Source organism: Artibeus jamaicensis, unplaced genomic scaffold, assembly GCF_021234435.1.
Source record: "Artibeus jamaicensis isolate MK-2021 breed Jamaican fruit bat unplaced genomic scaffold, CSHL_Jam_final contig_1028, whole genome shotgun sequence".
Taxonomy (NCBI): Eukaryota; Metazoa; Chordata; class Mammalia; order Chiroptera; family Phyllostomidae; genus Artibeus; species Artibeus jamaicensis.
Genome location: NW_026521201.1, coordinates 4,535,100 through 4,558,723, shown reverse-complemented (window position 1 = coordinate 4,558,723; position 23,624 = coordinate 4,535,100). Strand labels below are relative to the sequence as shown.

General features: G+C 45.6%; 1 protein-coding gene across 1 annotated transcript in view; it reads left to right on the top strand.

The window, feature by feature from the left end:
• The first annotated feature begins 7,388 nt into the window (after positions 1-7,388).
• Positions 7,389-23,624, top strand: part of PRMT8 (protein arginine methyltransferase 8) — an 87,402-nt gene continuing 71,166 nt past the window's right edge. Inside the window, exon 1 of the mRNA XM_037166831.2 lies at positions 7,389-7,463. Coding sequence (XP_037022726.1) covers positions 7,389-7,463 — 75 coding nt within the window. The remainder of the gene's footprint in view (positions 7,464-23,624) is intronic.

The window sequence follows — 23,624 nt, the reverse complement described above, 5'->3', positions numbered from 1 at the left end:
AGAGGAGAACATCGGCAAGAAAATCTCAGATATTTCATGCAGCAACTTTTTTACTGATATGTCCCCTAGAGCAAGGAATGTAAAGGAAAGAATAAACAAATGGGATCTCATCAAAATAAAAAGCTTCTGCGTGGCTAAAGGAAACAGTATTAAATTAGCAAGACAACCAACTGTAAGGGAAAACATATTTGCCAATGATACCTCAGACAAAGGTTTAATCTCCAAAATATACAAAGAACTTACACGACTCCACTCTAAGAAGACACCCAACCCAATTAATAAATGGGAAAAGGACTTGAACAAACACTTCTCCAAGGAGGACATACAGAATATTCAGAGACACATGAAGAGATGCTCAATATCGTTAGCTATCAGAGAGATGCAAATTAAAACCACAATGAGATACCACTTTACACCAGTCAGGATGGCTATCATAAACAAAGCAACAAACAACAAATGTTGGAGAGGTTGTGGGGAAAAGGGGTCCTTAGTTCACTGTTGGTGGGATTGCAGACTGGTACAACCATTATGGAAAACACTATGGAATTTTCTCAGAAAAATAAAAATCGACCTGCCTTTTGACCCAGCAATTCCACTGCTAGGATTATATCCTAAGAATCCTAAAACATCAATATCAAAGAACCTACATACCACAATGTTCATAGCAGCACAATTTACAATAGCCAAGAGTTGGAAGCAACCTAGGTGCCCATCAGTAAATGAATGGATCAAAAAATTGTGGTACATATACACCATGGAATTCTATGCAGCAGAGAGAAAGAAGGAGCTACTGCCTTTTGCAACAACATGGATGGAACTGGAAAGCATTATGCTGAGTGAAATAGGCCAGGTGCTGAAAGACAAATACCATATGATGTCACCTTTAACAGGAAGCTAAACAACAAAATAAACAAGCAAGCAGAAAAAAAAAACAAAGACACTGAAATAGAGAACAGGGGGATAGTGACCAGAGGGGAGAAAGAAGGGAAGTTAAGGGGAAAAAGGGGGAGGGATTTGGAGGAACAAATAGGAAGGACACAGGGTCGAGAACTAAGGGGGGTGGAAATGGGAGGGAGGTGGGGAGCAAGCTGCGGGGGAGGCTGGAATGGGAATAATAGACAAAAAACTGTACTTGAAAAATAACTAAATAAAATTAATTAAAAAAATAAAGTATTGATTATCCATACAGTGAGCTATTAACAGCTTTTATAAATAATAACTCATATTTACATATAATAATCTGAAAAGAAGTCTATAATACACTTTTTAATGAATAAAGCAGGTTGCTGAATAATGTATACAATATGATGCCGCATTTACACACCATATACCAAGAGTATATACTCATAGGTATATGCACATTTGCATGAGCAAAAAATGGAAGTTACACAGCAAAATGTTAATATTACCCTAAGGTAGGGTATCGTTTTAAATTTGAAAGAAATCTAATAAAGCTTAAAATACCAAACCTCTGGGAAGAGAAGAGATCAGGGTGGTTAAATGACCCAGAGGAGACACAGATGGAATCAGGCACAGCTTTGTTTAGCCATCTCTGCTCATTATGCATTTGGGGTGGGGGCTATGCCTGAATCACCAGGAATCAGCCCTGCACTATGACAGATCATGATGTGTTATGCCCCATGTGACATCATTGCATAATGTGTTTGAGGGGAGCGGTACAAGACTGCAAAACTACTCATCTATGAAAGCTTGAGAAACACAAAAGGACTTTAATATCTTTTTAAAAATAATTTTATTTATTTATTTTTTAGATTTTATTTATTTATCTTTAGAAGGAAAGGAAAGGAGAGAGGGAGAAAAATATCAATGTATGGTTGCTTCTTGTGCATCCCCTGCTGGAAACTGGCCCTTGCTGGGGGCTGGCCTTCAACCCAGGCATGTGCCCTGACTGGGAATCAAACCGCAATCCTTTGGTTCGCAGGCCCGTGCTCAATCCACTGAGCTACACCAGCCAGGGCCAGGACTTTAATATCTTGATAAAGAATGTGTACCAAGACTTTCTTGACTGGAGGCTACTTTGCTTCTTGTCCAGACCCCATAGCCTCCAGTGTCTTCCTGTCCATATCAATAGGTACTTTTTGCAAAGCCTACCTGACAATAAACCATTTATTTCAGCTCCATTTAACCAATCCATAGGACCCCTAATAGTACCTGAATCTAAAACCAACTCTTCCTAGAAGATCTCTTAAGGGTAGGGATATGTCTTTTCACTTTTAGTCCTGAACACCCAGCACATTGCTTGATTCATAGTGGTTGCCATGTAAGAGCTAAGTGGAGAGAATGTATATTGAGTCGTTGTACCATATAAACATAATTGATTTCTAGCTGGCTTTGAGGGATTCAGGTTAGATTTTCTAGAAAAATTGATCCTTTAATGAAAGATTGTAAAAGGAGGAAAAAAAAGTGAAGGCTACAATGAGGAGAAAAAAGCTAATTTTTGTTGTGACAACATTTAAAAAAGTATGTTAGTGTCTTTAGAGCTTTAGGGCCTTTCCCCTTTCTCCAAAGAGGTTCACAGGTCATTGAGAATATGTTGAGGTGTCTTTTGGGTTTTTCTCACATGAGAGAAAGGCAGGTAACAATAGTCTAATATTCATCTTTTTTAGGAGCAAACAACACCAGGGATTAAGCTATTAATACAGAATGACTAAGAAAACACCTCCCCAAAATTGTTAGAATAAATAGTCAAACCAAACAGTATAATAAAAGCAGAGTGGATTGATTCAATCAACATTATCAGAGCAAGAGAAAGGAAGAAATAATGTTCTGGTTTTAATGGCTGGGAGAGAGAGAGAGAAATATCCAAATTACTTTGTAGGCACTGGTAGCACCCTTGCAATTTGTTCTTTGGAACATACTTTTAAGAAATAACTGGGCCTTGGGTTAGAAAGAATTAAGACTATGGAAGGTTTTGTGCAGAACTTCCCAGGTTTACAGCTGCCTGGAGGTTCAGCCAGGTAGCTGGTCGCTGCAGCTTCGCTTGGTTCTCATCTGGCCCAGAAGACACTAAGAATATCACTGGGTTAGGTGCCTAGGGGTGCTGGTGGATAATGGCCATGGCCTAATTCTCGGGGAGCCATGGACTCACTGCAGCATGTTCTAGCCATATGTGAGCCCTGGCCATGTAGGAGGTTCCCCTAGGAGGAGGAGAGGAGCCACACGATATGGTTTATGCACCACTTTTTATTACAGCAACCACATTCAAGCAAGCCAGAGCCTAGCTTTCCCAGAAAGGTCTACAGGTTACAGAAACTGCATCCTGATTCTCTAGCCATTGGATTTTGAAAGGCAGCAAAACAGAGTGTTGGTTAGTGCCTACAACACATAGTCTTCATCTTATGGAGGGCTCCAAGATGAAAGGAGATAATTATGCAGTCATAGCATGGAACAGGGAAACCTTAAGGGCTTTGCTCAACCTTCTAGGGTTTGCAGCCATGGCTATGCTGAAGAATTAGTCTAACTGAACCCTCCAAGTGATAGAAAACTCACTTTGTCATGGCATCTCATAAAGCTGGATAATTTTTCTAATTATAACCCTCCCCATGAATCTCATTCCAGCCTTTGCATGCTGGCTCAACCATCAGCACAATTTCATGCTTTCAAGTATCTTGTGGCTGTCAAAAACCTTTGTGTTTGAGATGAATCTTTCTATGAGTGTTCTTATAGTTTTGGGGGACCCTTTCTGTAACCTAGGGGTCTTCTTTCTGTGCTGAGTCTTTGATCTCCTCCAAATATCCTTATCCAATTATGATCAACCACAAGTGCCCATTAAGTCATACTCCTTACAGGTCAAACCAAAGCATTGGTATTTTTAAAGCCCCATCGTCTTGTTCTCAGAAATTGGTTAACCTTTCGAAGGTCATACTATGGAATTAGACATCTTAGATTTGAATCCTGATGCTACCACTTGGGCAATTCTCTGTGTTTTTGTGTCCTCATCTGTTACGCAGAGATAATAACAGCACCTATTGCAAAGATTGTTGAAAGAACTGTATGAGAATACACAAAGACTAGAAGAGTCTCTGGCATGTAGGAAGTGCTCTACAAGTTTACCTCAGAATTTAGGATAAGGTCATGCAAATGGTAACAGAATATTGGTGGCATTCCACAAGCCAAATGTTGTTATAGCACTTCACAGGTACTATTCAATATATTTTTGTTGTGTTGATCCAGTATAAGAAAAGTGACATAGCAAAATATGCTTTGGGACCTCTTTACTTAGACTAGGACTATTGTCCCAGACCACCCACGTAACTCACATCCTGGTGAATTCCCTTCATACCCTGTCATCTCATATTTCTTCTTACCTCCCATCAAAATCCCTTCCAAAGTTCTGCTACAAAAGTTCTGTACATTTCAAAGCATTCAAGATGACTAAATTAAGAGCTCCATATCTTTTGTTGCCTCTTGCTAATCCCAGTGCCTACGGATGAGCTAGGCATGTAAGTGATGCCTAGTAAATTCTTCATAGAACAAGTTAATTAACCTAATATACTTATGCAAGAGGGTGAAGAAGACTGAATTCCTGTGAATGATGGGGATGGTGAGAAAATGCTACAAAATGCCTACTATGTGCTATGAACTTTATGCATCACAAAATTTTCAAAACCCTGGGATATGGGTTTTCATGTAACCTTTTGCTGTGTAAAAACAAATCATTCCTAACAGTTAATGTCTGAAAGTAACAATTATTTTGCTTCTTGACTTTGTAATTAAATGGAGGCATTGCAAAGACAACTGCTCTCTGCTTCAAAATGACTCAACAGAGGATTGGAGCATTCACTTTCAAGACAGCTCATGACGGAACCAGCATGTGGCCTAGGCTTGTCACTCAAAGCCTCAGGCTAGCTCTGGGTTGAATGGGTTGGAAAAGAGAACTCTTGCCATGAGACTACAGCTCTCTCTCTCAGCCTCTCCACTCTTCATTCCAAGGGGAGCAGTGTCTGTGCTTAGGGAGAAGCCAAGCAGAGCAAAAGATTTCAACAGAGAATGGAGGAAACACACCCACTGGGGTTCTCATAGCAACATAATCATACACAGGCAGCAGCCTATTTCGGTGGGAGCCTGTCTCAGCTTTCCTCCTCCCTAGTTGGTCACAGAATGAATGCGTGGCACAGGCAGAAGCAGAGTGGCGTGAGGTTAGAGGAGAGTGTTGGACTGAAAGTCGGGAGGCTGGGGAGCTGCTCTCAGATGTTCCTATAGTTGGCTGAAGGATCATGGACAAATGTCCTCTTTTCTCTGATCTCAGGGCCCTTATTTGTCAAATTGGAGGATTGGACTAAAGAGTTATGAGGACACTTTCCTTTCTGGTTTTATTTGGACCAGTAGTGAGACTCTTTTGTTAGGGAGTCAGATGTCTTAGGATCTTTTGTCCCTGAAAAAGATACTTAGAGAAAACGGGGTTCAAGAGGGTGAAATAATTCTTCTGATTTACCTTATTTATCCCCCTACCACTTTCTACATGATAACAGGATGTGAAAGGTAAGGAGAATGACCAGGTGTTGCCAAAAGACTCTGCTTACTCACCCCCAACACTAATCCAGGTCTGTGGTCTGAGAAAGAAAAAAAGGTTAGGGAGGTTAAGTTCATTTTTCCCCCCACATTTAAATGTGCTCCTTCCTCAACATAGACACACACTGCCATTATCCATCCTCTTGCCTGTTCTCTTTCGACTCTTCTTACTCTCCACCCTCTCCTCCTGTCTCCCTCCTCCACTTAATGCAATATGCCCTCTCTTTTCCCTAGGACCAGGCGATGAAGGTATCCTTAGATTCTGGCCCATCTCTTCAGTGAACTCTGGAGTTAGTTGAGGACAATCAGGCTCACACTTCCTGACTGTCAAAGGTGATATTCAAAAACCAATAGGACGCGCATGCGGGACTGATCTTCCCAGGTACATGCAGGGGTAAGGTGAAGAGACCTGGGATGCTCAGGCGGGCTTCATTTAGGTCCCTGTCTTTGGCCTGTGTGCAAGAGCTTGCAAGTGCAGCTGTCTTTGAAGGAGCCGCTCCAGTGGCCTGTTGTAATGGGAGAGGCAGGCAGTTTTCTCCCTCTGCCTTGTTCCATCTCCTAACAGCCTGACAGATGGCCGGTAAGACAGGGGGAGAAAAAACTCTCAAAGTGAAGACAGGAATGCATTGTATAAAAATTCACACCCCCTGCTGCCGCCCAAACTCCTTAAAAAAGGATCGAGAGAATCCTAATGGGTACGTGACATCCTCTGTCTCTCCATAAAAGGGACTTCAAAATCTGGCGACGACGGGGGAGAGGTGAGGAGAAAGAAGAGGATTTGGGGTTGGGGGGCAGAGCGGCTACGAGGGAAAACTAGAGTAGAGAAAGCAGGACCGCAGACTCTTCCATTCGACTTTCTCCCACCCTCGTTCCCAAGCCACCTCTTGCTGAACCTTCGCCCCACCCTCTCAGTCTCAGAGAGGCTTGGAGCTCAACGTGCCCTCGATTGGGAGAATGGGAGAAAAGGAGCGATCATGATACCACACTTAGTTCTACAGTTGAAGGAGCTAAGGACCCTCCCTCATCCAGACACCTAGCCCTTCGCTCCCCAAACCTTTCGCTAAGGCAGGATCCAGCAATCGACAGAGGAGCTGGAAAGTTGGGGGCGGGGTGGGTGGGGGCGAGGTAACTGTGGCCCAGTCGTGCCCAGAGCTTGTCCTCGGTAGGACGACCCGGGTCTAAGAACCTGCCGGAGTCCAGCTCCGGCGCCTGCTTTTTCCACACCTGCCGAGTGGCCCTGCAGTGTCCGCGCAGCCCTTGCTCCCCAGCCAGTCGTCCGCTGCGCCGGGGAGTGGAGGCGGCGGAGAGACCCCCGCAGCCCCGCGGAGGGGGCCCCAGGTCTGCGCCCCGCCGCCGTGCGCTCCGCCGAACTTCTTACCCCGCCCCCACTCACCCCGCTCAGCCCCGGGGAGAGACGCGCAGGAAGCGTGTTGCTTCGCCGGGCGGATCCGCAGAAGTTGAGAGGAGTTGGCGGCAGCCTCGGGCCGGCCAGAGTCCGCGAGCGGCCGGGGAAGAGACGCCGCCGCCGCCGCGGAGCCCTCCGGGCCGCCTCCCTCCTGCCGAGCCCGCAGCGCGGGTGGACGGGGCGGGGAGGGGGTCGGGCGCGCGAGAAGAACTTGAAACTGTGTGAAGGAATCCGAAGCAGATGAGAAGGGAAGAAAATAAAACAAAGTGGAGGCTGCAAGAAAGACTCAACCGTGGTTGATTGTATCGGCTGATTCTCCGGCAGAGGGGTTGGGTTGAGGGTTTTTTTTTCAATTTTTTTCTTCCTCCCATTCTCTCTTTCTCTCTCTTTTAAAGCTACACCAGCTCTCTTTCTCTACTATCTTTGCACCACCAAACCCTTGCTGGCTCTTATGGGCATGAAACACTCCTCCCGCTGCCTGCTCCTAAGGAGGAAGATGGCGGAGAACGCTGCCGAGAACGCCGAGGTAAGGAGGCGCGGGGCCGGGCGCTCCGCCGCCCGCCGCCCGCCGCCCGCCGCCCGCCGCCGCTCCACACCTGGAGCCAAACTTTCCCCAGCTCCGTCTGGCTTGCTTCCGCCGGCCTTGTGCGTGTGTGTGCTGGGGTGCGGGCGACGGTGCACTTCTCAGGTCCCCCCCTTGGAAAACGCCAAAGAGTCGCTCTCTCCCCGTCTCCCTCTCCTACCGCCCAAGGCTGCTTGCGTCTCTTTCCCCCGAGTCCTCAGTCCCGGGCTGCCGCGCTCCCCGCCCCCTGCCCTGCTCCGTGAGGGCTTCCGAGCGCCGGCCTCGCGCAGAGCCGGTGAGGCGCTCCCTGCAGTGCCCTGACTGTCTCCTTCTCCGCCCCAGATTCACCCTCCAAACAGCACCGCGGACAGCTCCCGGCCGTGCGGGGCCCCGCTGAGCTGCTGGTGGTGGGACTCGGGCACCATCCACAGACCCTCTGGCCGATTCGGGTGCGAGAGGCCTGCCATCGGCGACTGTCAGAGCCGTCTTCTGGGCGCTAAGACCGGGGAGGGGGTGCCAGCCGCGGCCGCCTTCAGAACCAGGGACAGCGCCCGCTCCTGCGGCAGCGGAGCCCGCGCCCCTGTGGTGGCTGAGCGCCGCGGGCTGCAGCCACAAATGAATCTGCAGCCACTCGTCCCGCAGCAGCTCTTGAATGTCGCTCTAGCTCCTCACATTGCACTCCCCCCCCCCCCCCGTCTTTGGCAGCCCAATAGCTGCCCTTTCTCTGCGCCGAGTTGGCCCTGAGCTGCAAAGAGCCCTGCTGGGTTTTGCGTCCCAATACTTATGACTGTGTTCTCTGGCCTCGCACTGACCCTCTGTCACTACATTGGACTGATTCTTAGGTTCCGGGCACCGGTGGTCACGAAGGGGATCAGCGCGGGCGGTCCCCTTACCTTCCTGGAGAGATGGGGAGCGGTGGGGGCGGGGTGTGCGGAGTGGGGTAAATGTGTGAAGATCATCCCTAACTCGGTGGCAGGAGAAAGGCAGGGAGCAAACTCTGGAGCTCTATTAATAGCTGGGTGTCTGGTGGGGCTGCCATACATTTCACATATGGTCACCCATATGCAGCGTGGGGCAAGGATGGAGGTGTGGTGCGGGGAATGTCTCTGTCTTTCTGGAATGCAAAAAGGTGCAGAGACCCTTCCCCGTTCTTCTTCCTGTGAAGTATGAACTGCCGCTAACCCCTACCCCCACAGCGTAGGCAGCAAAGCTTTTTAAAGCCCCATTCCCGGAGAGACTAGAGGCAGCATGCATCTGGCAACTGTCGATTTTGAAACAAACACTCTCTGGGGCTTGAAAACAGTAGGATATCCAGTAACTAATGCCTTCTCCCTGAGTTAGGGCACAGCCAGCAAGCCTGCTGGTTTCCCTGGACACTTGTTCTTCCCCACCGCCACCTCCACCTGCGAGTACACATCCTGAATGATGTGCAGTGCAAGGCTCTCAGCCTCATAGCGGAGAGCTAGCCTTACCGATAGGCTTTGCCTTCCTCTCTCTGATCGCCCACCCGAGAAAGAGGTTTCTCAAAATAGCTCTCAGTCAAGGCTGCACTTCTGTGAAGTGTTGGACTAGGCACGCGGAAATTCCTGCAGCTAGGTTGTTGGGTTAAGGAGTAAGAAACAGCCCCCCCACTGCTCCCCACTCCTGTCCCTCTCAGTTCCTGGGGGGGGGAGTTCTCTAGGGTTTCAAGCCCCTACACCCTGGCTGTTGCGAGGGGTCTTGGCGCAGCCCCCTGCTGGGTTCCTCTGTGTGCAGCCCTAGCTGCTGAGCCCCCCCACCTCATCCAGGATTAAAAGCGTCCGGAGCAAGCAGAGCCACACGCGCCAGGCTATTTTTACTTGCTCCCCCGCGGCTCTGCACTCCCCCTTCTGAGCAGTTGCACATGCCAGCCCTGCTCAAGGCATCAATGAAAATAGCAGTAAAGGCCCTGAGCTCCTGCAAGAGGAGGGGGGAAAGCCCCACGTCGCTATACGGCGGCAACGAATGGGGCTGACCCATGGTAGCTCCTTACAGGGGAGTGAGTCTGGGGGTTCAGTTCTTAGCAACTTCCCTGAGAAGGGGAGAAATTCAGACCTACCCAATGTTCACATGTGTCCAATGAAACCATCCAGGCAGCTTGACAATCACTTGGTTTTTCTCCAGGAACTGGCTGTTTTGGAATGAGCCAGGGCTAGAGCAGTACTTTCAAAAGTGGGGAATGTGGTTTTGCCTGCATGTATGGTGGGAGAGAAGGAGGAAGACATACCTCTGTGGTTGTGTGTGTGCCACACGGATGGTGGCAGTGGTCCCTGTTCTCAAACAAAAATGTCTTTTATCAAACACTGATTCTGTATTAGGAATAATTTGGTGCCCTAGAGCTAAAGATGAAGACTGCCAGGTCTCTTGCCTTCCAGGGACTCACAGTCTGGTGGACATTGGTGCTAGATCATCCAGATAATCCTGTGCCATCTTTTCCTGCTTTTTGTTGGTATTGTTTGCAAGCACGTTAACCTCCTTTCATTCTCACAATAATCCCGTGAGATAATCAAAGGTCAGCATTCACTTATTTTTGTCCCCACTTTATAGTTGAGGACACAGAGGTTGAGAGGTCCAGCAATTTCTGAAAGTCATCTGGCTGGCTAAGTCAGCTGTGGAACACAGCTTGATCCCACTTCTAATCCTTTGCCCTTTGCCCTACATTTGCACTTTCAAAAAGATACCATGGGTGAATGGGAGTAGGTGAGGAGCCAGCCAGGAAGAGAAGGTTACTTCAGAAGCGAGAGATGAATGTGGAGGTAGGCAAGGGAGATGGGAAATACAGATAGGGAAAGATACCCTAATTGTTGGGCAAGAAGGAGAAAGTGAAGAACAAGACTACTTTATTGTGAGCCAAACCTTTCTCACCAAGTAAAATCTGGAGCTGGGGCACGGTTGGCACTGGGTGGCCCTGAATGCACTCTTTGACCACTTTGGTCTCAGTTCCTTTAACTTGAGCTGACTTTCCTTACAGATGTAAGGAAATGTGGGGACCCTGGCACATGGTAAACACACAGCAAGGTTAGTTCCATTCTGCTTTCTCTAGCCCCCTCAAGTATGCTTTTCTTCCTCTGCTGAGGGCATCTTCACCCAGCCAAACCCACTCTTATCAGCTTCTTCTCCTTCTCCCCTGTTCCCTGCACATCACCAGAAGCCTTCTGATATGGTCTTCTGAAATGTCTGCAAAACTCCCAGTCTAACCCTTTTTTTGTACTCCACTCTCAGTGCCTGAGGCAGGTCATTCTCACCTCTGTCCTCACTAAGGCAGTAAATAGCTTCTCAACTGTTGGTCCTTTTCCCCAATCCAGCCTTATTCTCACTGCTCAATGGGCTTTCAGAAGCACAAATCTGCTTATGATCAAACATCTTTTTTAAAGTTGACCATGTCACCCTATTGCGTATAGGACACAAGATAAAGCCCAGTTTTCTTAGCATAGTGTAAAGGCCATTCAATACTTGCCCTGTGCAGTTCTCTGTATAGGGTGGCCACTGACATCATGCCTGAATGTCTTTGTGCATACTGGGCCTTCTGCCTGGGCTGCTCTCACCCACTTTCCTCTGGAAAACAATATTCCTCAATCTGCAGGCCCCAGATCAGAGGTCACTCAATCTGGGCCACCTTTCCACATCTGCCATTTATTCTCCACTCCCATGGAGAGTGAGTGTTCCTTCTCTTTCTTGTTCTTTACATCTGCCTCTCACTTTTCCTGTTAAAGATATTTGGCTTCTTATATGTCTATTTCTCCAGTTAGATAATGAACTTTAAAAAATGCCCTGTTAACACTGTGCCTAACACACAGATATTCATTAACATAATAAATGTTAATGAATAGCTTCTGAATTGATTCACAGAATTATGAACAAGCTCACAAGCCTTTTGGGTTTTAGCCACTCGTGGCTTTCTGAAAATTGGGCCTCCTATCTTCCGCCCCTCTGCTATACTTACATTACTGTGTATCTTTAAAATGCAAAGTGAGTAAATATTCTTGGAATCAAGGTGCTGCAGCAACTCAAAGCATAGGTACATTTTGGTTATTCATGTACCTATTCAATGCTAGGTAATTACTGACTCTTACTATGTGGTATTCTTCTGAATGGCAGATAAATGGATTAATCACAGTGCCCAATTATGAACCGTGAGGGATAATGGACTCTTGTGAACTGCTGCTTGCTTTGCCAATTCTTGAAGAAGGTCTGATGCATTGTTGTTGGTGATGACTCCCTGATTGGGGTTTTAGCACCTCAAAGGAGAGCCCCAGGGGTGATAGAACAGTTTTAGCAGAGGAGTCATTTGGAGACTGTTTTTGAATGTTCTGTTACCTTACTGACCCAGGGAGAGAGGAGTTATGGATGGAAAAAATCCTACACTAGGACAGGGAGATTAGGGGTACAAGTGAGTGCTGCTCCGTGAGTCATGAGGAAGGAGAACTGAGCTGACTTCTGACATAGTGTATACTGGTGGTTTTAGCTAATGGATGCTTCTCCTCAGAAAGTTCCTTTCAGCTAAAGGGTCAAGGAATTGAGGAAGAAGAGGGCAAGAGGCAGCAGGACCCAGGCCTGCTTCCCTGAGGATATCTTCTTCTGAAGGGCATGGGGGCTGACTAACCATGTAGCCTCTGGTGCCAGCCTGCCTGGTTTAAAATCCAGCTCTGAACTTAGATATGTTGTTATGTTGAACATGACCCAACCTCTTGGGGTCTCATAAAGTTGTTGTGATGATTAAATGAATTAATTCACACAAAGGGTTTAGAACGTGGTGAGTGCTCAGTAACTGTTTATGATTATTATTCTGCTAGCTTTTGGAGGTCTTGCTGAAAAAGTACAAACTGGGTGAACTCTCCCACTTCCTCATTTCTTCGTGGAAATGATCCATAAACCATAGTCCACATCAAATTTTTCCACCCTCAGCGAACACCAATTTCAGCCCCTAAGTGAACTCAGAAGAATTAAGAAGATACTCACATTTTTCCCCTTGGGAAATTTGGCTTTTTGGAGAGTCCTAAATTGGCTTTTGGCTGTCAACAGGGTGAAACACAGCACTCCCGTCTCCAATTCAGGAGTGGGTTTCATTTCCTCCTCTTTGCTAACTGCGCTGTGAAGTGATTATCACATACCAGTTTGGAACATGCAAAAATCTGTAAAAACAGCACTTGCACCTTGGAGTCTACTGTGTGAGCAGGGAAAAAATGGGCAACGTGACCATATGTGAACTACTGAGGTAACTGGGAGTGGAATGGCGGTGTTGTGTAAAAAGCAGACATTGTTGTTCTGTTGTGAGCTGACTTAGTGGGTTCATAGAGAGAACACATGCAAGAAGGGACCTCCGTCTGAGTTTCTGCTGCCCAGCACAATTACTTAACCAGGACATGCAGTTGACTATTGGGTAAAAAGCTTCAGAGCAGGCGATTTCCCCAAACTCCTTATGCATCTCAGTAGTCAGGAAGTTCTGCCTTACATATGAGCTCAGTCTACTTCAATCCAAGTCATACCTGTTTATGTTACTCTAAAAGGAGATAAAAGCTGGCCAGTTGCTTTTGCATTTTTGGGCTGTATTAAGGCAGTGTCACCTTCTTTACTAGATTGTGTTTCAAGTGATTTCAACCCCTTTCTCTGGTATTCTGGTAGTAGCCTTCTAATACGAATAGCCAGAGAGGAGTATTTGCAATTTGTCTCTCCAGTGTTATTCAGCCCATGGGATATTTCACATATCAAATGGCTTTTCCATTTCGTTTGTTATTAGAATTCCCTCAAGCATCACAGCTTTCCCAGTGCTTGTAACAGGTGGCCCATAAGTAAAGATTTCTTTTTAAAATGTATTTTTATAACAGCAAACATCTCGATGTACACATTTTCATAAAGTCATAGGTTCTCAGGGCCAGATGAAAACTCAAATCATTTTTAAACTATGTGATGGAAAAACTTGCTCAATATCACAGAGCTCTTCAGTCTTGAGGCCTTGTTCACGCTAAGGTCAATGCCATTTCTACTTCCCTTAGTAGATGTAGCATCTGATTTATTGTTTCATTTTTGTGCTAATTTTCTAACATATCCAGATATGTAATATTACATCTAAAACCAGCATTTCTCTATATGAAGTCTAGGATTGTGCATGATGAGATCTCTCTCCTTTTCATATGACACTTAAAATGCTTTGACATGTATCATCATGATTAATATATGCTGTCATACATTGTACACATATACATGTTACATAATGTACACCATGCATAGATACTTAACACTATGAGTTACTATGTATCCCCATTGCACAGATAAAGAAACCAAAGCACAGAAAGTTAGTGTTACTTGCCCTCCATCCCACAGCCAGTAAATGAAGGAGCTGGGATTCAGTCTTGGTTTTCTAGCCACTGAGACTCCTGGTTTTTTTTTCCAGTTTGCTAGGCTGTGAAGGCATCATAGGAACCAGAGTAGAAACTTAAAATATGAAGAGAAAAAGTTGAGGAATTAACAGCAGGAGTAAGGAATGGTGGCTCTGGAAGAAACCAAGAATACCACGTTTCTTTTTCCAGGTCTTATTTTCCTGCCTCCACCCCTGCCCTGCATTCCCTCACTGTCACTGTCCTCAGTGCTATGTCCTATGAGTGGCAGGGATCTGATATAATTTCTGGCTGGGTCAATCCTCATTCCATGCCACCTACTTATCTAAACTGCCCCCATGCTTGGGGTCCAAGCCGGTGGTCCAGGGAAGACTCTTTTCTAACAAAGTATACCTCTTTGGAAACTAGACCCAAGGCCATCCAGATTAAGCCTAGACTCTCATCCAGCTTCTTTCTTGGGATGAAATGAATAGCAGATGCTTCAGCTTAGGAACTTTAAAAAATTATCTCTATAGTTTTATCCTTGGTATTCTTTATTGAGGGCTGTTGTAACAAAGTGCTACAAGCCGGGTGACTCAAAACAACAGAAATGTATTCTCTCACAGTTATGAAAACCCAAAGTCTGAAATCCAGGTGTCAGCAGGGTTGGCTCCTCCTGGAGGTTCTTAGGAAGAATTTGTTCTTTGTCTCTTTTCTAGCTTTTAGTGGTTGCCAGCTATGTGTGGCATTCTTTGTCTTATAGACACATGACTCCAATCTCTGTTTCTGTCTTCAAGTGTGTCTGTATCTCTTCTTCCTAGAGACACAAGTTGTATTGGATTAGAGGTCACCCTATCCAGTATGACCTCATCTTAACTTGATTATATCTGCAAAGCCCCTACTTCCAAATGAAGTCATATCTATGGGTAACAGGGGTTAGGCAACACATCTTTTGGGGGGACTTAATATAACCCCCAACAGCATCCAGTGCCCACACATAATAATAGGTCAGAGTAGAAAATGGCTGATGAAAGACTGAATGAACACATAGCAGGCCTTGGAATAGCTGCATAGTCAGCGAAGCCAGTCTGTCCTTTCAAGTCCTTTTCTTGCTGCTCACTTAGCTGACCACCTTGCCCACTGGTTTCCAGGCACATTTGTTAGGACTTCTTTCCTTGAGTGGTAGCATTAATGATATAAGAGCTACCATTTTTCTGTCCTTGTTGTGTGTGGGGCACAGTGTTAAGTGCTTTGTAAGCATTGCCTTATTTAATTTACACCACAAGATTGTAAAGCATCTCTTAATATTCCTATTTTGCAGTTGAAGAAATGGAAACTTGCGGTAGTTGATTAAATTGACCATGATTATAGCACTTGTAAGTGGCAGGGCTGGAGTGCTTTCAGAGTTGGAATGTGTTCTACGACAGGAGAGACTTGGGCCTCATTCCCCACTTTTTCCACATCCACAATCTCAAGCTGGTCCACCTTTGTCCCCTACCCTGACCCCATCAGCTGCCACTCATGGAAAGAGTTGGGAAGAAACTGATGAACTTCCATGCTAAGCAAAGGGCTTATGGCTGACTGAAGCCTGTCAGTCTGTAATAGGCCCATGTGTTCGATCTCCTCAGCCTCCTTGGGGGTTTGCTCTGCCACTGCCAGGGGAATTATTTCAGTGGTAGAATTGGAAGCACATTACCAGCTTATTGAAAGACTATTCTGGAGGGCAGGAAGCATAATAACTTCCAAACAACTAAACCATGTAGGCCACTGATTTCTCAGTCTGAGGTAGTCTGCTGCTTACTAGTTCACACAAGTCACTACAGTCATCCATGCCTTGGTTTCATCATCTAGGGCATGTAATAGCACAATGTCCCATGGAGTTATTGTCAGGATAAAATTAATTACTTCGCGTAAAGCACATTGCTCTCACATGGTAAATGTTCAAGAAAGATTAGCTATTATTTGTCATCTGGGTTTACCCAGTGATGCCCCAAAGTGAAAGCACATGAATAAGGGGTCTTGACTAGTGACATTATTGAGTTAGTAGCAGCAGAGGCTGTAGCAGAAGAGCCAGGGGAGGTGTCTTTGAGTTAGGTCATTGAATCACTGAATCATTGATTCAGACATTCTCAGGTCAGCCAGCCAGAGCCAAAAAGACAGCTGAAGATAGGGCTCTTCAGCACCCCCTTCCCAGGGGCCCACTTGTTCCCATGTGAAGTACACCAGTTATAGGAAGAATAGGGTTCTCTGTGACCCACAGACTGGCCTGTCCCTCTCCAAGCTCATGTTCGGCTCTGGGGTTTGGAACTTAACATCTGGGTAATGAAACCACAACCTCATCAAGTCCCTACCAATGTGAGAGAAATAGGGGATTGGAGAGTAAATCATGCTAGATTGCAAACCCCCTGAGGGAGAGGCCAAGGTCTCAGTTTTCTCTGTGCCCTTCACAAGCTTCCTCCTGGAAAAGACACAATTCCTATTTGATTCCTAGATTGATTGGTGGTCATTGCCCATGTTCCCACTAAGGGAAACTCAGACATGGGGGAAGAGGAGGATGAAGACAGAGATATTGCTCAGACTCACATGGCAAATAGATATTTAATTACCTAGTTAAACTCCCTGTCCCCTCTGTATGAGACCTGGCCCGGAGATGGTACAGCTAAGACCATAATTGGGCTAATACCACTATAAAGGGAATGGCTGTTCACAAATTCACCAATTAGGGTCCCATTTGTAGTTCTACTGTGTAAGATAATCTCTTGTTAGGGGAAGCAAAACAAAGTGGTGGCCTTAAGGGCTGGGCCTGCCAGAAAATGAAAGACTGCAATTCCCACAGACAGTTAATTTTAAGGATTTAATCTCTCCCTGACGAGCAGTTATGACAGCAGTTCTCTAAGGAGTATCAGTCAGAGATGCCCACACAAATGATTACAGCCCATCAGAGGTGTAGATAGGATCCCAATTAAGAAATGTTCTCTATTAACATGCATTAGTTCAACTCTGCCTCCAGGTGTACAATAGGAAATTGATGAATATTTACTGAATGAATAAAGAAAGTAAGCCTGTGTATCAGACATATATTATGCCAACTTCCTCTTGTTAGAATCTTTTTCTAATCTTTAGGCCTCTACTGAGCTTGGACCTGTGTATCTGACTGCCTTTAGGACATCTCCACTGAGATGTCTCATAGGTTCCACTAACTCTTCAGGGCCCCTTCTGGAATATCATTTCTTCCCAACAATCTGCCTTTCTCCTTCGATCCTCTGCTTGCTTAGTATTAAGTCTCCAAGGCCACAAGCCTCAACTCTCCTCTTTCCTTTTTCCACAGTGAGTCCTGATGATTCTACATCTCAAGGGTTTGCCTCTTTGTCCTGGACTGATCCTTTTCTTTGGGAGCTGACTTTTGTTGTCCTAGTTCCTGTCTTCCCATCTCTTGTCTAGATCTCTGCAGCAATCTCCTGGATGTTCCCAAAATATCCTCCCTCTCCTTACTTTGATCGATTCCCATGGCAGCATGAAGGTGATACAAATCCCCTACTTAAGCCCTTCTGTGGCTTTTCCATTACCTCTAGGAGAAAGACCCCCCCCTACTTACCATGGCATATAAGGCTCTGTTCGATTGTGCCCCTGAGCCCTGTTCCACCTTCATTTCTTGTAAGTCCTTCCCTTTCACTCCAGCTATACTCAGCTGCTCACCTCCCTTCATCTCTTACCCTTCAGCTTACACGTCACCTCTTCCAGGAAGGCTTCCCTGACATTACCCCCTTATCCCAGCCTGCCTTAATTCTCCCTCCTATGTGATCCTATAGCACCTGTGCATCTTCTGTCACAGCATGTGTCATGCTGTATTTTATTTGCTGGTTTTCTTGTGTATAAGTCTACCATAAACTTTGTAAGAGCAGAAGGTCTCTCTGTGTGGTTCACCATTGACTCCCAGCACCTATCCACAGGGCCTAGTACCTATTAGAGCAAGGATGGCAAATTCATTTTCACTGGGGGTCACATCAGCCTCGAAGTTGCCTTCAAAAGGTCGAATGTAATTTTAGGGCAGTATAAATGGAACTACTTCCTAACTAAGGGGAAGGAGCTCTACATTCAGCTTTTTGAAGGCAACCAAGTGGCTGATGTGGCCCCTGGTGAAAATGAGTTTGACACTCCAGTATTAGAGGTTAAAAACCATGTGTTCTATGAGTGACATTGCATGTGCCTTTTCACATGGAAATGTCCTCTGAATGCTAGTGTTTGAATGAATATCTATTTATTGCTTCCTTTTTAATACACTGCTTCAAAGTGCATCAGTCACATAGGATCCCACTGCAAGAGGAAATGTCTATGGTCATAGCCATCATCCCCTTAATCCAAAGCAAGGTAATAGTTATGCTTTTCCAGTTAGGTGCTCACTGCTGAGGGACAAAGCCAAAACTGCAGAGAGAATGGTTATAATCAGTGTAGTCTGGGTAAGAAGAGATTTTGAATAAATAGCAGTATAAGCTTAGTGCCCTCCTGAACGGGCACACCATTAAGTCTCAGAAAGGGCTGGGAGTCAGGGCTTTACTGGGCAGCAGGAATTTCCTGACCTTCAGCAGTGGCAAGAGGCAGGAGAGAGACTTTGGAGTCTCCCCTGAAAACCCTCCCTTGAGGCAGGGTAGTTTGGTGTTTGGATCAGCTGATGTATATATTTCCCACTTGGCCTGACACATCTTCGTTGGCTGATTTGAGTGGGGATGTGGTGGGTGATGTCCTCAGACAGGTACCTGAGCAGCTTTGGGGCTCTGGCTGCTAACCACAGGCACTCAGGGGCCCAGGCTCCTGTGCTGGGCCCAGTGCTCTTCTCCCAGCATTGCCTGAGCCTCCCTTGTTAACACTTGTCTTGGTTCAGCAAGACTGCTATTCAATCTCCTGTTTATTAGATAAAAATACAATGCCCTATATTCCAAGAAGTAAAGGACACCAAACCAATGACTTGGGTGCCGGTGCTGCAGGATGCCAGGACTTTATCCACAAGGCCAGAGCTGGTGGCTTTTCTTAGAGGCTTAATGGAAGCTCTTCAAGCCTATGCCCACCTCCCGTTCTTCTGCCAGCTCTGCTTCAGCATTAGCAACAGGAGTCTCAGAGCTTGTTAGGTTACTTTTTCCACCTCTGGGCCCCATATAATTTGGTCAATATATTCAGGCTCTATCCTGAGCTTTGAGGGGGAATTGCCTCAGCTTTCCTTGGTTATTCACTCTAGTTCCTCAGCTGATCCCATGGAGCTTAGGAAGACTAGGGAACCAAGAGGCAGAATCCAGGATCCTGACTCTGTTGCCACTTCCCCTCTATGACTCTCAGTTGCCCGTATGAAAATTGGATGATGTGATCTTAATCTATCCCACTTGATGGGCAGGGAGTGGGGGGGTGGTACTCTGAAATAAATGGAGTCAGTGGGCATGAGGACATTTGAACAAGGAGGAAGTATGTTCAAGTCTTACCATTTTTTGTCAATCCAGTTGCACTGGGAGGCGCCTGCTATCCCAGGCACCTCCCAGTGCAACTTTGTGCCTATTTCCCCTCAATGAGTTATCAGTGGGATTGGAAATGTACTCATCCTCATCCTTCATGTGGTTTCCCCACCCAGACATGCCCACATGGGAAAAATTTGTGTTGTTGAAGATGGGAGATGTTTTCCACCTTGGTGGCAAATGGCCATCACAGAGAAAATGGAGGTTTAGGGCAAAGCAGGAAGGTGCCATCAATCTGAACTTTGGCTTGTTGGGGAGCTGACCTCATCTAGGGGCCTAGCTTGAACAAAGGATCTAAGGGTAGGCAAGTTTCAGGCACATACAATATTTATCTGGGGAAAAAAGAATCTATTTCCAGAAATCTTTGCCTTTATTCTAGCTGTCCATCTGCTGTCTCAGTCTCCTTATTTCTTTCCCACTTTCCCAGGCATGGGCTTCTGTGCTTTTACAAACAATGACTCTTTCTTTTTCAGGCAGGAGAGACTGTGAAGAGCTTACTATTCAGCTGCCAAGGGCAGGCAGCCCCAGATTCTTGGTTCTGGGGCTCTGTGGGCCTGGTTGTTGAAGAGAATTCAATCTCCGACAGTCAAACCTTCAATACCTTTTTGATGAGGCATTGATGCATAACCTTATCCAGGTGTTAGGGGTCTAGCTTGTTCCAAATGTATACAGGGGTAAAGGAAAAAGAAAGGGAAGATTTGAATTTCAAATTTGTTAAAGCTATGCTTCTTTGTCTCCTCTAATGAGTGTGCTGGACTATTGTTTCTAAAGTGCTGGTACCTGACTTATTTTCCAGGATACAGGACCAAGCCAGGATGTTGTATTCCTTTGGGTACCATGCCTGGTGCAACAGCCTAGCTTCACATTGGGGGGATGGTGGAAGGTTGATTCTATGGTCACTCCTGTAATTGCCCTCCTCTGACATGCTCTTGTCACTAGCCTTAGAGAACTCATTGTTACTCATTTCACTGGATTATCATCTCACCTGACCAGCCAAAAACATTAGTTCCTGTTGGTCATTGTATTTTTTGAAAATCTCCCTTCTTTGTAACACTAAGTACTACTTTCTTATGCTCCTCCCACATCTCTGATGACTGTTCTCTTTCAAACTTTCTTGTGGATCCTTCTTCCTCTTAATGATGCTATCTAGTCTTCTTCCATGACTTCTGACATCCACCCTTGCACTTCTGGCTGGATTTCTGCTCTTCAGTATTCTGCAGGCACTTTAAATTCAGCTTGACCTAAACTGAGTTCCTTATCATCCATCTGTTCCTCCCATTATATGCCTGTCTCTGTGAAGGGCACTGCTGTTCTCTCCTTCACTCTAGCCAGGAATCAGGAGTCATACTCCCTTACTCTCCCCCCTCTCACCCCTCCTACTCCAGTCAAAATCTTGTGAATTCTACTTTGCTAACATCATTTGCTTTCTGCTCCTTTTCCCTATCCCCACTGCCTTAGATAAGACACTCATTATCTCTTGTCTAGGCCACTGCAGGTGGCTTTTCAGCTTCTGCTTTTGTTCCCTGGCAGTCCACTGTCTGCCCTGCAGCATGATGCCTGGACTCCAGAGGACTCAGTAGATGTTGGTTGAATGAATGAATGAATGAATGAATGAGTTATGGATATCGATTGCTTGCTAAGGGAAGTAATACAGGGTGGTTTTTCTACAGTTGGTTGTCACTTAGAGTTAACATCAGGGATTAGCAATCTCCACCTTATCTGGTGTTTGTGGAGGTGCTTGGGTATTAAATAAATTTAGAATAAGTTCATGGGGTTCAGGAGACCTTGGTTCATGGGGTCCAGGGTCTGAAACTCACTTACTAGGGGACACTTTTTTATTTCTGGGGATGTTTTTGACACTGAGAGCACTGTAAAACCAATGATCAAGAACTTGAGGTTCTCAGTTGCTCTGCACTGACAAACATGATAGAGAGTATACCTGGAGAAGTGGCTGAATTCTCAAGGAGGTATCCTGGTAGCTCCTTGAGTGACACTATTCAATCCTCCAGCATCACCCAATCCTCTCAGAAATTTCTAATGAGGGCTTTCATGGCCTGTGTCTTCCTCTGTCTCTCATGACACAATGGGCTTGATCTTGGGGATTCTGGAAGCCTCTTTGCAGAGCTCTGACTCCTAAAGCAAGTACAGTATGTGCTGTTGAACAATTAACTTCTGTTTAATTTCCTTTACATCTTGGCTTGCACAGGGGCTTTATATTTAAGTTGAGTAGCTGGCTGGGGAACCCCCAGTAAGTCCCTTAGGCTCTTTGGGCCTGGTTAATAGCAACTTACCTATGCAGGGGACAGAACTACATGGCTCATTGAAGTACCTTTTGGGTGTCTGGCTGTTAATTCTACTCTTCCTATTGCACCTTTCAGTGAATTACATTCTGTGATAGAGTACATGTTCTTGTCTTTCCATGGAAAACTGGCCTCTTCCATGCCACTTTATGCATCAGTATCAGAGAAGTGCAGAACCTCGGTCCTCTCAAATGCTGTAGAGACCAGTATTTGAGTAAAGAGGGCCTCAGAAGTTTCTAGTCTTGGGAAAATGTTTAATAGTAACAGTTTTATTTCTGTTTGCTGCCTCATCAGATCCATTCCCTGCAGTATGTTATTTTGAAGTACTCCATTCTGTCCAATTTTAGGTAATAAATAATCAATTATGTCAGATATTGCTTTGTTGATTTCCTTCAAGTAGGCTAGGGTGACATAGCGCATCATAGAATCCATTTTTAGGACCTAAGTCCTAAATAATAAGGAGGAGCTGGGTGGAGGAAGGGGACAGGAGTATCTTGGAGAGGGAAGCTCTGAGGAGAGATACTTTGTCAAGGTCAGAAAGTTGGCTTTGGAGCCAAAGCTAGGCTCTTAGTCCTCATGGTCCCATGAGTCAGGATGCTGTGTTTATTTTCCAGTCTCTGCTAAATTCAACCTGTCCTCTTTGCTCCCTGCAAGGTTGTCTCTTATCCCCTACAGAAATCCTACAATTCATTTTCCTCCAAGCTTGATGCCTGGTTGGCTCAATGTCAGAGTTCTGGATGGGTCTGGAACCTGTGACTAGATTGATGCTGGGGTGTGACTGGCATTTCAGGCTGCAAGATGTAGTTTGGAACGGGGTTGCCCACCCAGACTCTTGGAACTTTTCCAAATGCATCAGCTCTTTCATTAAAGGTCACCAGTGTAAGTTGGATTAGGGGACTCCCTGCCTCTCAGGATGGGAGTGTAGACCAAATGAGTCAGAGGCCATTTTCTAAGTGTGCTGGCATTCTGCATATGATCTCCTGATCTGAAAATAACAGCATGAGGCACTGGCCACCCCTGCTGCCATGGTGGGTGTCATCACGTGCACTTACTCACTCACTCCACTAGTTCACATCACCAGCTTGGTCCCTTTAGACATGCCTGTTTGACTCATAGTATTGAATCCAGTCCCCTCTCTTTCTGAGATGGGAATCCAAGGCCCAAGAGGGTCAAGGTTGACTTAAGAATACACAGTGAGGTTATAGCAAAGCTGGGAGCAGAAATAAAAGCTCTGGGGTCCAAGCGTAGGTCTTTTTCTTACCACATGGTCCTGGTCTGAAGGCTGAAGATCTCTTTGTATCCCTGAGAATTTGCAAAATGCCAATTGGGAACTTTGCTCTTCGAAATCTTTTTATAAGCCTAAATAAGGGAAGGCCTTCCCCAGTTTGTTGGGATGATTCAGAGCGACAAATATTTGTGCCCAATTATGAAAATAGTGAGGTACTTAAGAGATAGTTCAGAATGCTATGCTATGGGACCTAAAAGGGATGACTTTGGAAAACTTTTGGGCAGGATTTGTCATTACTAACTACCTACACCTCAAAATCTTGACCTGGGAGGAACATGAGTCTATATCAAGATATAGAAGGTAGCTTCCATAGGCTTAAATCCATATTCTTCCAATTTTTAACTCTATGACATTGAATTAGTTATTTATCTTTTTTCTGAGCCTCATTTTCCTTATATGTAAAATGGGACTTAAATGTTATTTCTTCAAAAGGGTGGTATGAAGATTGAATGAAATAATAATGAAAATGCTGGGGGACTTCTGGTCAATATGGCAGTGTAGGCAGACATGGCTTGACTGTTAGCACAAACATTAAAATTACAACTAAAATATAGAACAACCATCACTCAGAACCATCAGAAATCATGTGAATGGAAGTCTGACAGCTGCAGAGTTAAAGAAACCACATCCATCCAGACTGGTAGGAGGGCCAGAGACAAAAATGTACTGGTCCCACACCCACAGGTGGTGGATAATAATTTGGGAGA